This window comes from Schistocerca cancellata, chromosome 9 (genome assembly GCF_023864275.1).
Source record: "Schistocerca cancellata isolate TAMUIC-IGC-003103 chromosome 9, iqSchCanc2.1, whole genome shotgun sequence".
NCBI lineage: Eukaryota > Metazoa > Arthropoda > Insecta > Orthoptera > Acrididae > Schistocerca > Schistocerca cancellata.
The window spans coordinates 401280961-401295465 of NC_064634.1; the positions used below are offsets into that span (position 1 = coordinate 401280961).

A 14505-nucleotide genomic window follows, 5' to 3' on the forward strand; every position below is an offset into this window, starting at 1 on the left:
ACTATTAAGGATACATACTAGACTTCAAGAATGAAAATTATGTGAGGAATCTAGGAATATATTACTATCTAGTATGTATCACTGCCATAGGCACTGTGAATTCATTATTAGATCAAAATGGTTCAAATGGCTCTGAGCACTATGGGACTTAACTTCTCAGGTCATCAGTCGCCTAGAACTTAGAACTACTTAAACCTAACTAACCTAAGGACATCACACACATCCATGCCCGAGGCAGGATTCGAACCTGCGACCATAGCGGTCGCACGGTTCCAGACTGGAGCACCTAGAACCGCTCGGCCACTCCAGCCGGCATACATTATTAGACTAATTATTGTGTTCACAGAGACAATTATGCAGTTATCCTTCCCATGTTCCACACATAAATGGAATGAGAATAAATCCTGGTACATGGTACAACTGGGTGTACCTTTCATTTCACAGTGGTTTGTAAAGTATGAATGCAGATGAACTCCCCTCTGAATTATGATAATGATTGAAGTTATTTGCATATGTTAATGTTTTAATTTAATTATCTGGACTTTACAAATGTGAGGACATGAGAGACAAAGAATAATACAGAGTCAAAAAAATGTATATTGTCCACAATAAATAGAAGATAGGTACGTAATGGTATAAAGTAGCTTCCATTACTGTGGAGTGACTTATGAAGTGTGTAAGGAGGTGTAAATATATCAGTCGAAGGTTCCTGGTGTGGAGTATTGCTCAAATCTTGCAGTTTCAGGAGTTGTTCAACAAATGTATAAATACTTCAATGACTTAGCAACAAAAGTTACCTGAGTTTATGGCATGGAGAACCATGGGAGGACAGAAGTTGATCAGTTCTAGTATGAGCTAGCAAATGGCATCTCAGTGCCCTAAAGTATAATTTCATGATTGTGTACTTGTTAGCTGAAGTTGTCTTCACAAATAATTAAAACTAGAGTAAACATGTAGTTTCATTCATAGCATATTGTAACAGGTAGTAAAATACAAGTCAAACAGGAAGCCTTCCAAACACCAAATATACACAGAATATTAACCCAAATTTTCTGCACCAACTTTGTGAAGATGGACTTAATTTGCATGTGACCATGATGTCCCTTCTCCACAATATTAACAAAACACCACAGTGATGCTTCAACAATCAATCCTGTAACTGTGCGCAAAAACTGTATGGTGAAATGACTCTGCAAAAAGGAATAAGCAAAGGAAATCATACAAACTTTCAATGATGGTTCAATGGATGAAAGGAGTGAGATCCCCTAACCTATTGTTGAACCACGCTAGTGCTTTTATCAATTTGTTCATATTGTGTGACAATGTTCATTCCCACAGAACTCAGATGGTGTAAAATATTTAATATGTTGAGAGTATCATTCAAATGGTAAGCAAAAAATTGGTGAATGCAACTAAGCACATGTTTTTGTTTGGAAAATATTTTGTTGCTACACCAGCATCTCCCACAGAGCTTGAAATTTATTTTCTTAGCTGAGAAAAGTCTCCTAGAATGTCAAGAATAATCTCAATGAACCATACCATGCAAATCCAAATCAGTGTTCGCCAGTTGTGGCTGGCACATACCATATTGTTGAACAGAAGTGATCATTTGAGTGCCCAGCTGTAAACTGTTTTACTGTTGGCAAAGTTTTCCTACCAGACCTTGAATCATACAGACAAGAATTATTGTGTTTCTATGCATGATAATACCCCACTATATTAAAAACTGTTTCAGATTGTTTGTGAGTGTCAACCAGGGGAGGTTAAAAGATTTTACATACCGCAATCAATCCTATAATTGTGCACAAAAACTGTGTGGTGAAATGATTCTGGAGAAAGGAATAAGCAAAGGAAATCAAACAAACTTTCAATGATGCTTCAATGGATCAAAGCAGTAAGAGTGAGATCCCCTAATCTTCCAAATCTACTGAAGCAGTGAGAATTCTATCTCATTGTATAGAAGTATATTGGACAATAAATGATAAAGTACGAATGACATACCTGTCTATACTTTCAATATAAATGTACAGATATGGTTCAAAACAGCGTCCAATGATGCCCTGGAAAGGTGAAAGTTTTGGCTTAACTGGTGCACTGTCTCTAGATTTTGTGTCTTCTGTCTCTTCCTCAAATGGGTTACCTGGAGCAGAAGGTTCATCAAATGGGTTTGTTGAAGGAGCTGCCTGGAATGAAAAAAGAAATAGATGCAGTTTCATAAAACCACAGAAAGTATTGGTGTTTTTTTGTTATATTTTTGTATATAATGCACATTTTTGTATGTTCATTATCAATTTCCTAACAAATATGTACAGAATTACAAGAGTATAGCATGAATAAAAGATTATTTATAGCATTCTTTTATGTTATGCCTGTCTGTGATTCAATGATTTCTCTATGTGAAGACTGCAATTAATCTTTTCCATATTACTGTTATTCTATTCTGGTGTTACCATGGTTCATTTTAAACAAAAGAAATAAACAATAACAATGGCAACAAACAAAATGATAAACAGTTTAATAATGACTAAAAATGGAATAGCTCGCTAGTATGTTGAAGCAAAATGTAGTAAAGAATGTAGTATTAATGATGAACAAGGACAGGTACAGAATATTAAAATGTACAACTTTTGCAGTTATGATTGAGGTTCCATTTGCTATAACAAACATTCAGCTGAATATAATATGTTTGATTTCAGTGGCTGCTTCCCAAACCTGGCCATATGGATCTGCCCCCCCCCCCCCTCCCAGCTTTTCTGAACTGTGAAGGTGGGAATTATTCTTAGAACACATTCTCCAGTCCCTAAATTATCCCAGCCTTTACCTACAGTAACCTACTGTCCTCAAACAGGCCACCAAACAGTTTCCATCCCCTCTGTCTTTTCACCCCTTTTCACATCCCCCACCCATCATTGTGTGCCGCCCTCTGTCAATGCACTCACCCATCCCTTCCCCTTCCCTGCTCCTCTCCTTTTCCACTGCCCACATTTTTCCACTCGCACCCCACCTCCAAACGTTATGCCAGTCTCATCAGGTCACCATATAGTCCCCGCAGGACCTGCCAGACAGCACTCTTCTCCCCCCCATACCCTGCTATCCCTCTCCCTTCCCCAATCCACTCCACATTGTTATTGACGTGACAGTTGCATTCCAGTTGGAGTTGCTGGTGGTAGCAGTCACATGTGCATGACGTGTGCTTGCTTATGTGAATGTGTGTGTGTTTCCTTTGCTGAAGAAGGTCTTGGCCGAAAATTATTAATATGTACAGCCTCTTTGTTGTGCCTGCCTACAACTCAAGGGGTCATTTTTACAGATTGTAGCAATCTATCCATTTCCTAATGTTGTTGATATTCCAACCTGGAGATTCCATTGCTTGGAACACGTATATAAGTTTCAAAGGTCACGTATAAGATAAATGGCACTTAAGCTTTTGGTATAAGCAGTCCTCTCTTGAATGATGAGGGGGAATAGGATGGAAAGGGAATGTCATCCAAGGATTTTTTGTGTCGGTCGGGGGAGTGTGCACTTAGAACAAACTGTGGCAGTGAGAACAATCAATGAACAAAGTATGAAGACAGGATAAACTGGAAATAGCATCTAACATCATTTCATAATTGTCCGAAAGAACAGACACCATTCTGATCCAGCACCCACTATGAATTAAAACACAAAGGAGCTATAGACATGGGCTGTGAATGAGGCATTGATTTAAATTAATGGGGAAGGTTGAACATTTGTGCCGGGCTGTCTGCTTACTAGGCAGTTGCACTGACCACTGCGCCATCCAGACACAGTGGTCATCAGAATTGCCCAGACTGCCCTAGCACGCATCCTGTCGGACAAAATTCTCAACCTATCCACACACTAAAAATGTAATGAACCTTGCTCATTATTCTCATTACTCGTGGCATTTCGCCATTTCCTGTAAGAGTTCGAGTCAGATGTGCATCCACACTGAAGGGATTCTTAGCCATCCTGCCTTCATTATATATATACCAGTACATGGTACCTATTCTTTCAGACATGTCTGAAAGAACATACATCATTTTGATACAGCAGTCCCTAAGAATTAAGACACACAGTAACTACAGACGATGGCTGTGAGTGGGCATTGATTTGAATCAATGGAGAAGGTTGAAAATTTGAGCTGGACTGGAAACCGAACTGGGGTCTCCTTAATAATAGACAGTTGCGCTGACCACTGCACCAACCCGACACAGTGACCATCACAACTGCACGGACTACGCTAGCACACCTCCCGTCAGATGCAAATTCTCAACCTATTCAAATCAACACCCACTCATAGCTAATGTCTGTAATTCCTTTGTGTCTTAAACATCTCACAAAATGCTACCTACTACACAAGTTAAGACTGTTGCATTGTAAATTGAGTGAAATCAATTATTGTCCTTTTCTATCATTGACCTCCTTCAAGGCATTAATCCTTAAATCAGAAAAGGCTGTGACAGTGTTGCCTGAAATTGGAACTGCTAAAGTACCAACTGTCTCTACATAGCGGCCATATAACATTATTCACTCTGGGAAGATATAGGCTGCCTTCTTAATATGATGGCATGTTATTCATGGATGTTATGGGTGTATAATGTAGGGCAGCATTTCTTAATATGTTTTTGGCAAGTGGAACCCTTTCCAATGTCCAACTTTATTATGAAACCCTTGGTTTGTTTCTATATTTTTAAAAAATATGTTTCTAACTGTAATTCTAAAATTAACCCAAACTTCTTTAAATAACTTAAAGTAACATACCAGTAATCAAACAGGACTTTTCACTTTAAATTTTAATGAGCTGAGTATTAGTATTATAATAATTACCAGTACTAAAATTGACCACCAACACACCAGTAAGTTAGAAGGACACACTACTGACTCATATGAGGAAAAGGCTCAAATAAATCAAAACATGTTAGACTAGTACAGTGGTGATCAGCTGGGCACCCGTGGGCCCTAGCCTGGGGCAGCTGGGCAGAACGTGACATAACTGTTGGCAGCTCACCAGCAGTCACAACATAGTGGGGGAGCTGTGTGGACCTGTCATCATGCAGTGAAGCACAGTGCATTATTGGGGCCATGGCTGCTGCAGCTGGAGGTTTGAATCCTCTCTCAGGCTTTTGTGTGTGCTGTTCTAGGTTACATATTTCTCAGGTATTGCAGCAAGCAGAGGAATGTCCAGACAAATACTACTTTTGGTGAGCTATCAAAGAATGGCCCTCAGACAGTTATCTGTCATTTGTAATCTATGTTTCACTTTGCAAAGCTTTAGGCTGGAAAAGTTGTCCACATAAATAAGTTGAACCAAACATGCACATTATAACTGCTGCTTTCACGTGAAGTTAAGGAAATATACTCCATGGAAGGAAAGAATTGAACTGAAAGACATCATTCGCCATTCTAAACTTCTCCTTGATGAAGCAGTCACATCACAGATCTATCAGTACTATTGCAGCAATGCGGACACAGTTATAATGGCCACTGGGATTGGTGATATCAAGATACAAAAATCTGGCTCAAGTGACCTCAAGTTCTTGAATTGTTTTGTGGATGATGTATCCAAATTATCAAGAGTCTGAACAAATGATGCAACAAGATCATTATTAATCATAGCTGTGAATCGCATCACATTCAGAAAATGCCTGAAATTACGTTCCTGGAATTGACCTCTGGATATCTCAATTTCATTTCCATGGCGCAAATTTTAAAAAACAGAGATCCAATTAACTGACCTTTTCCCTGCGCCGAAGTATTGAGACTACTGAAATTACTAGTTATGTCAGATAACAACACACTGAGGGTCAGAAAGCTCAGAAACCGACCTTCCATTCATTCTCATAAAAAGATTTATGTGTCAAGCAAAAGTAGGAAACATTCAAGGGTTTTACCCCTACTCAGTCATCTTACATGAAAAAAAAAAAAAAAAAAAAAAAAAAAAAAAAAAAAAAAAAAAAAAAAAAAAAAAAAAGAGGGTATATCATTGAAGTCATATTCCAGTGAATCCATTAACTCTGGAAACTGTCTCAATCCTGCAGACTGTATAAAATTTACAGACCTAATGACGATGTTCATAATTCGTCAAATTGGAAAGTCTTCGCACAGCGCCCCTCTTGATGTATTACACAATGAACTGAGTGAAATTGCTTTCCTGGTCTCACTTTAGTTTTTAGGCAGTCCACAAATCCCGCATTACAGCCACCCGTATTTGGGGCACCACCAGCGGCAACAGAAACAAGCTAATTCTAGGACAGATTCAATTTCATAACAGCATGTCAAACACCACTAAGTATACCTTCACCGGTACAAATGTCTTGCACGAGGACTAAATCAAGAAGCTCTTCTGTAATATTTAAATGTATATTCACCTTTCGTGCGAATATACCGAATTGTGCTGTATCTATAATGACCGTACTTTCATCAAGGCATAGAGAATAAGCAGACTTGTTGCCCTCTCATCATTAGCTGTTGTTCAACATTTGTACAAAGGTCTTCTATTCGGTGAGCAATTGTGCATCGAGACAGAAATTCCATGAAATTGTGTTGTACAAGGGTGGTTTGAAAAGTTCTTGGAATCAACATGAGACATCAGTGCTAGTGAAATGAGTTGTTCATGTGATATTCATTGGACTGTTGCTTGTAAACACATGGCATGTCAGTGCTCTTGGAAGAGAGCTGTGGTGGTGACGTGGCTCTTTTCTTGTTCCCATGTAGTGATTTGCGAGGATGGAAAAAAAATCAGAGATTAAGTACTTCCTAAAGAAAGGTATGAAAGCAAAGGACATTCATGACGATTTCCAGAATACATTAGAGGACTCTGCTCCTTCATATTCAACTGTTGCCAAGTGGACAAATGAATTTAAATTTGGTCAGGAGAGCTTAGATGATGATCCGCGCAGTGGTCGGCCAAGATGTGTCACTACTCCAGAATTCAATGCAAAAGTGCACAAAATGGTCATAGAGGATCACCGATTGAAGGTGCGTGAAATTGCTCACACTTGCTAGATGTCATCTGAAAGGGTATATCACATTTTAACTGAAGAATTAGAAATGAAAAAAATATCTGCAAGATGGGTGCCACGACTCTTGACCCTGGATAAAAATCGCATATGCTGTCGCCATGGCACAAAATTACACAAACTAAGGTATGAATTGTTGCCATCCCCCCCCCCCCCACCCCCCTTCACCTGATACGTCTCCGTCAGACTTCCATCTCTTTCCAAAAGTGAAAATTTCACTTCAAACAAAGAGTTGATGGCTGGAGTTGACAACTATTTTGCAGGCATGAGGAAACTCATTTTCGAGATGCGATCAAGGCTCTGGAACATCGTTGTACCATGTGCATTAATCTACAAGGGCATTACATTGAAAAATAAAAAAGTTTCAGTGATGTAAGTACTTTTTTTCTATTCCGTTCTGGGAACTTTTCAACTCACCCTCATACTTAGAGGATATATGGATTCACTAGCAATGTGGAGACATTATTCCACAAATGACCCACTGGTGAATGCTTAAAGTTCCCTAGCGATTAAATGAGCAGTTCTAAAGCTTACCCTCACTGCACCTTCATTTGCAGCTTCAAATTCCTAGAAACAGAAGTGTCGAGTAAATCCAATTGCAATATAACTTGAAAAACATTAAAAGTTGACGTAAGATTACTTCAAACAACCAAGCTTATCTCATTCCTCAAGGATTATTTTAACTTTGCAATTAATTGCAGATGCTCATCTTCCTGAACACTGTTATACATGTCACAATGTTTGGAATGGTAGTGTCACTCAACATTATCTTTTTTTGGTATAACAGAATGTAGATATACTAAACATGTAGCATGTTCTCCAATACCCACAAAAAGTCACTGCAGTTCTCATTGGGATTCTTGTTGAACACAGTTTCCACTAGAACTCGGTCTCTTCTCAGCTGAACCCTTGTTCATGACCCCAGCTATCACCACAGCAAGCCAATAGGTTTGTTTATACAGCAAATACTGACAACACCACATGACTACCCTGCCTGCTGGCTGACCCATGCACTAAACAGGTGACTACTAGCTGGTGAATAGAGATGTGGAAATGGAAATGGATTAATAGTTGCTTGATAACTGGAAAAATTGATTGGAAAGAATAGTTGAAAAAAATTTGAAGGTAATTTATGAATCTGTGTACAATCTTGGGTGAACTTTAACTGATCCCATTATCAACAGACCTTTACTATCATTACATTCAAGGTCAATAAACACAATTTGCATTAGGTATTGCTGCTTCCAGTAGTGTGTGGTACCAAATAATCACAGCAACCACTGAAACTGTCGAACTGTTACACGAAGCACAATACTTTTGTATAAGTAAACCAAGTTCAACAGGTGACTATCAAGTCTGAGTCATTACCTTCACATTAATTCCATTGTGTTTAGTCTTGAGTGTGACAATGTCAATGCAGAAACACTCCTCCAGATACGATGTGAATCATTCTTGTTTGCACTTAACCTCTTTATGCAGGATCTCAGCAGTGAGTGAAATGATGAACAGATAGGATTAGAACTTATAACTGTGCAAATAAATATTCCTTTTCTAATAACTTGTTATAATACTGTTAATGAATGGTTAAAGTACACATTTTTAATAATGCTGGTATGATGGATTCAAACACACATCTGTGCGCTACCACTTCCAGAAACAAAAGGGTGAAGATACATGAATTAATAAACTGAAGAGCGTATTTCTTACTTTGTTTCATACAGATATTTAATGATTTATCAAAACATTATCCTTGCCACAAAACAACTCATTAATTTACTTCTGGCTGTGTCTTTGGTTTATAGATCATTCAGTTTACATATAGCTTATATATAAGAAAAGAAAAGAAAGGAAAATAATATGATTCAATACACCGGACTGTCCAGTTGAGGTAGCCTGGAAAAGTTCTTGATTTTGCCAATGATAAATTATTGCTCTTTCTCACAGAAAAAACACCTGAGATGCTGTGCAACTGCATCATAACATGGAAGTTGCACTGCAACCTCTCATGCACAGCAGTATTGTTTGTGATGGAAGGTAGGCAGTGGCATCTCTAATGGAATCACTATCGAAGTGACATTAATGCCTAATCTTCCTTCCTTTTCTTGGTAGGTAGTGGCTGAAGCCAATAAAGTATCAAAGTATTGGCCAACTTGAAAAGGAAAGGAAAGGTAGAGTTAAATGTTACACAGAGATCAATGTCATTAATAATAATACTTTAGTTCAGATGGATGAAGAAGGAAAATGAAAGTGGCCTTGTTAAAGGAACTGTATTATCATCCACATCAAGCGATTTTACAAGAATCAAAGTACACTTATTTAAAATGATCCCCCAGGTATCTAATTAGCATCTTGAATGGACAGTAATGTCCATGCTTTGCATATTGTTACTCTTTTATGTTCTCTACCTCAATCAATAAAAACAGAACTCTTACAGGATCACTATCTATAAATTTGTTTTTCCTACCCAAGACATATAATATAAATGAAACTTATTGAAGGAAGCAAAGAAATTTCGTTAAATTTTTAATGCACAAAGCGAAATCAATAAATCCATAATCCTAACCAAGTAAATTCAATGTTAGTTTGTATATGTAAAGATAAGATTGTGGCACTTAATTCTGTCACTGACGTAAACTTCCGAAAATACTACTATCACTGAATTTTTTTAAAAAAAAAAAAACAGTGCCATTTATTGGTTCTTTGTTGTACTATGCCATCACTGAAGTTAAAATCTGCACTACTAAGCTGAACAGACTCCTAAAACTTTAAATTAAAATACCTCTTCTCCACCATCCCCATGTAATTCGATTTTGATGAAATGAAGTCTATGTTTGCCTCCAGATACACTGAAGTTACCTACAAAAACCACATGAGAACTTGTTCAGTAGTTTTTGAGATTAGTGTGTTCAAACAGACAAACACTATGGTTTTACAGTTTTATTATTAGCACACATTTAAAAACAATGATAAAAAATTTAAGAGGTGAGCTGCATTCTGACATATTTTAACAGTCTAATTTAGTCAAGAATAGGGTAAATGGTCAGTCTGATGAATTAAATACAGATCTGAAACAAATTTCAGACACTACTGTAAGACTCAATATTTTAGAAAAAAATAAAGATTACAATGACATGGAAATTTTATGTTCAATTCCCCAATAATGGAGACATGTATTAATAATTTAACTGAACAAAAGATTAATGAAAAGACAGTCATCCACCAAGTTCACCTCATTCAACAGTTAACAATAAGAACACCAAAGTATAAATCTTAAGACTAACAACAGGTATCTATCTTAGTTCTATTGTCTGTGAAGAATTTGTGTGCAAGAGACTATTTAAATTTAGTACAAAATTATAGTTCAACTAGTGGGAAAATTATGGTAATAATTTCTGTAAATAATTCAAGAGGAATCAGAATGAACTTTGTTGTCATGCAGTATTTGATGTCAATTTATTTGCAACATTTGATTTTCGTAAAAAAATGTAATCATGACTTAATATTAGCATTAGGAGAAATAATTACTGAGAAAAGAACAAGAGGCACAGTTGTACATTTATGTTTTTATGTAGCAAACAAGAAGAACATGAAATTTTTTTGAAACTAAATAAAAAGCAGAGTAAAAACGGCAGATAAAGAGCCTTGGGCTTCGATTAAGTAAAAGGAGGATATAGATCAATATGTTTATCCTGAGGAGGGTCTTGAGACATACTGATGCCACTAGCATTGATGGGATTAGGATGGAGTGCCAAAAGGTCACTTCACCAACGGGACGGCAACCACCTCTGAAATATATCTAAGATGTCCATTAAAACCTAAATTATGACATGATAGGTAAGGAAATTTAGAATCAACATTGAGAAACATGACTAATATAGTAAGTATAGTAGAGGGAACTATTTCCATTAATTTATTAACTAGCTAAATTTATTTTGTTTTATACAAACACTTAAACAAAACTTATTTTAAGAACATCTTACTGAAATGTGCATGCATTACACTTTCTTCATAATGAGTGGTCTTTTCAGGCACAAATGGCAGAAGGCCCAGTTCCCCCCCCCCCCCCCCCCCCTCCCCCCCAAGTAGTGTGGGTAAATTGGTGATACTAAGTTGCTTCCTTTATTGTGCACTGCTTTAGGATTTTCTTTTATTTCATGTTGACAAGGGGAAAAATTAGTAAAGTAGCTAACTTACAAAAGTAAGTTATGACGTGTTGACGTAGACTTTAAAATAACAATTATTGTTGTTTACTTGATTACTAACATAATGTTTATGGCATGGTAACAGAATTTTATACAGAGTTACCTAATGACAAGAATTGCTGGCTATAATTCTACAGATGATTACTTAGAATGAAATCGAAAGCACATTTATTTTCCAAATAGCTGCTTGTTATTACCTTTATAAAGGTCAGCAATCAAAGAGATGTATTAAAAGAATTTCTTAATAATCAGAAAAGACTTCAAATGATACAAACTTTACATTTTAAGAAGTGAAAGTAGCTGCACTTACAGTGAGATGATGTGTACGGGAGGGGGTTAACAGGTGGTGATAAATACCACTCCAGTGAACTGGTGTGTATCCCTACATCTTCTTACCGACAAACGATACTTACAAATGAAAACTATACAATAAGATATAGTAGGTGAGAGCACAGATATTGTGAAGGTCTGTTATTTTATTTGCATGTGGCATGTCATTCCAAGCGGCAACGCGTATCTTCAAGATGGGATGGCGAATGCAGCAGCTTTGCGAGTGGAAATACCTGGTTGGCCACAAATATAGAAATTTCTGAGATCACCAACCTACTTTGAAGAGGCACTGAAGTTCTAAGAAGATATATGAATACTTGAATACTTTAGACAATGATTATTATGTGGTGTAAAGAGACAAATAAAAGTTCTTTTAATATTCATTCTATGTTCAGATCCATGTCGGGATGTTATGACTGAAAGAAGCTACTGATGCGGTCAGTTCGATGATGTACCTGTTTCATGTAAAATATATATAATATAAGGAAATGGACAGATTACTATTCTCCACAAAGGTGATGCACTGAGTTGCAGACAGGCACAACAAAACAACTGTTACACATTTAGCTTTTGTGCAAAGCATTGGAGGGGGAGGGGGGGGGAGGGGGGGAACCTCACACACACAAGCAAGCACTTCTCATGCACACTTGACGGCTGCCTCTGACTGGAATGCCATTGCAGAACTGCCAGAGATAGCAGTCATATATGTATGAAGTATGCTTGATTTTGTGTGTGTTTTTTCTCTCCAGGAGAAAGCTTTCCCCGAAAGTTAAAAGTGTAACAGTCTTTTTGCTGCGTGTCTGTAACTCAACGTGTAATCTTTATGATGAGTAGCAATCTATTATTTTCCTAATATTGTTGATATTCCAAACTGGACTTCCCATTGTTTGAAATTGGCATTTTACGTTAATTAAAGGAAGTTAGAATGGTAGTATTGAGTTTTTTAACATCTTTAACAACACCTCTGGAGAAGGAGTTTGACACAGCCTTTCGGGAGGTCATAATCATTAACATACAGAAATAACGAAGAAACTGCATTATATAACACTTAGTAAATGGAACATCTGAGACGTCTGATGCTAGACTTCCCTTAGGCTGATGTTCACAATTGATTTGGCTGCACTGTACGCAACACACTGACATTCGGAATCTGATTTGCTATACAATTATATCTTTTTGTCAGGAAGGTTAAGTTTTCATTACTGGTAGCAGTGTCCATCTCCACGAATCATTATTATTGTTTATGTTATGGTAGCATACAAGGTTCTTTGTGGCTGATTACACTCTAGCTGAGTTAGCTGACAAGCATCTCATTTACGGGGAGGCACGATACAACAGGTGAGCAGCAAAGTTCCTCTATACAGGGCAATATCCTGGGAGGAGATGACCAACTCAGTTCACATTATAAATATTTCTTCATGAAACAAGATCCTTTTAACCAGACCAATGGGAAATTGGTTCACCTCACAGTGTGCGAATTGTTCAGCTTGAGGAACTGTGTTATAGTGTATTGAGTACATCCCCAGCACCAGCACACAATCAGCAGCAAAGGAACTAAATACAAACAAACTGTGTATACCCTTGACTTCCAAAATGAACTAAATACAAACAAGTTGGAAATTTCCCTGACTTCCAAATGTGTTTTGTTTACCAACAAGGAAAGGAAATACAACAGCTAATTGTTGAGAGGAGTTTGCCAACACTGTGGGCACCATGTTCTCCCAGCCTCACTCCTATGGATTTCTTTTTGTGGCGGAGGTGAATTGTAGACACTGATTGATGCTCCGGAAGAGCTGGTTGTCCATTTGGCTGAAGCTGCACCTATTAACCGTGAAACATCTGATTGTTTCAATCGTGTTAAGACAATGATTAGGATGCAGATGCCAGTTATTCACTAATGTAAATGGACATTTTCTGCAACATCTCTAAAACAACATTCATCACATGGAGGTTTAACACCTTCTCTGAACATCAATAGTGTTGAAATCTTCGTGGACCCCTTGTGGTCAAACAATGTGCCTGTGACATTTTTGTCACGAAAAAAGTGTTGCTTTTTATCTCCTCTAAACCCTATAAAAGTGTGTGTGTGTGTGTTTTTGCACATGCGCGCACATGCATGTTTTTTCCCTCACTGGTGAGTTTGACAGCTGCAGGGTTGCCATCTCATCTCTGATGAATAAACAGCCATATACACTGATAGTGTTCCACTCATACTAACCATGCAAACTGGATGGATAAAAAATCTACTCACGAAGTGGCAGAAGGAGAAAACATATATGAAGGTTAAAGAACTGTGCAAGCTTTCTGAGCCAGTGGCTCCTTCTTCTAGCAAATCTTCTGGCAAAATGGTTGAAGGAGAAAGAAGAACAATGAAGGAAAATGAATGGCAAAGTTTACAAATGAGGAGACTTCAGAAAAGTCGCCCAGAATCTCAAGTCGGGGGAGACTTACCAGACTTCTCAACTCCTTTGTTAAATCTCCCTTGGTCCGGGGTTCTGGGTAACTTTTCTGAACTCTTCCCATTTTATAACCCTCACCAGTCATTTTCCTTCATCCCTCTCCCCTCCCCTTATACCTGTCAGCCAGAAGAAGGAGCCACTGGCTATGAAAGCTTGCACATGTCTTTAACTTTTGTATATATTTCTTCCTGCCACCACTTGGTGAGTGATTTTTTTTTTAATCTATCCAATTACACTACATTCTCAGAAATTTATCATGTTCATTGACACAACCATCCAAACACGTAGACATGAGATTTAGTTATTACTTTTCCTAATTTTGTAAAAACATTAGTTTCATTTTTTTATGTAATGAAAAATGTGAGAAATGGCATGTAAGTTTCAAGGAAGCTTAGAATGATCTCCACTGAACAGCAGCATTCTGCAGAGCACAGTTTAAGAAACATCGATGTAGAGCATCAGTGGTGCACACACACTCCCTGACAATGTCAT

The 14505-nt window shown here is 37.6% G+C and overlaps 1 protein-coding gene across 1 annotated transcript in view; it reads right to left on the minus strand.

The window, feature by feature from the left end:
- Nucleotides 1-14505, minus strand: part of LOC126100693 (vacuolar protein sorting-associated protein 53 homolog) — a 183231-nt gene that overhangs the window by 91368 nt on the left and 77358 nt on the right. Inside the window, exon 8 of the mRNA XM_049911309.1 lies at nt 2002-2183. Within this exon, the coding sequence (XP_049767266.1) occupies nt 2002-2183 (182 nt within the window). The remainder of the gene's footprint in view (nt 1-2001; nt 2184-14505) is intronic.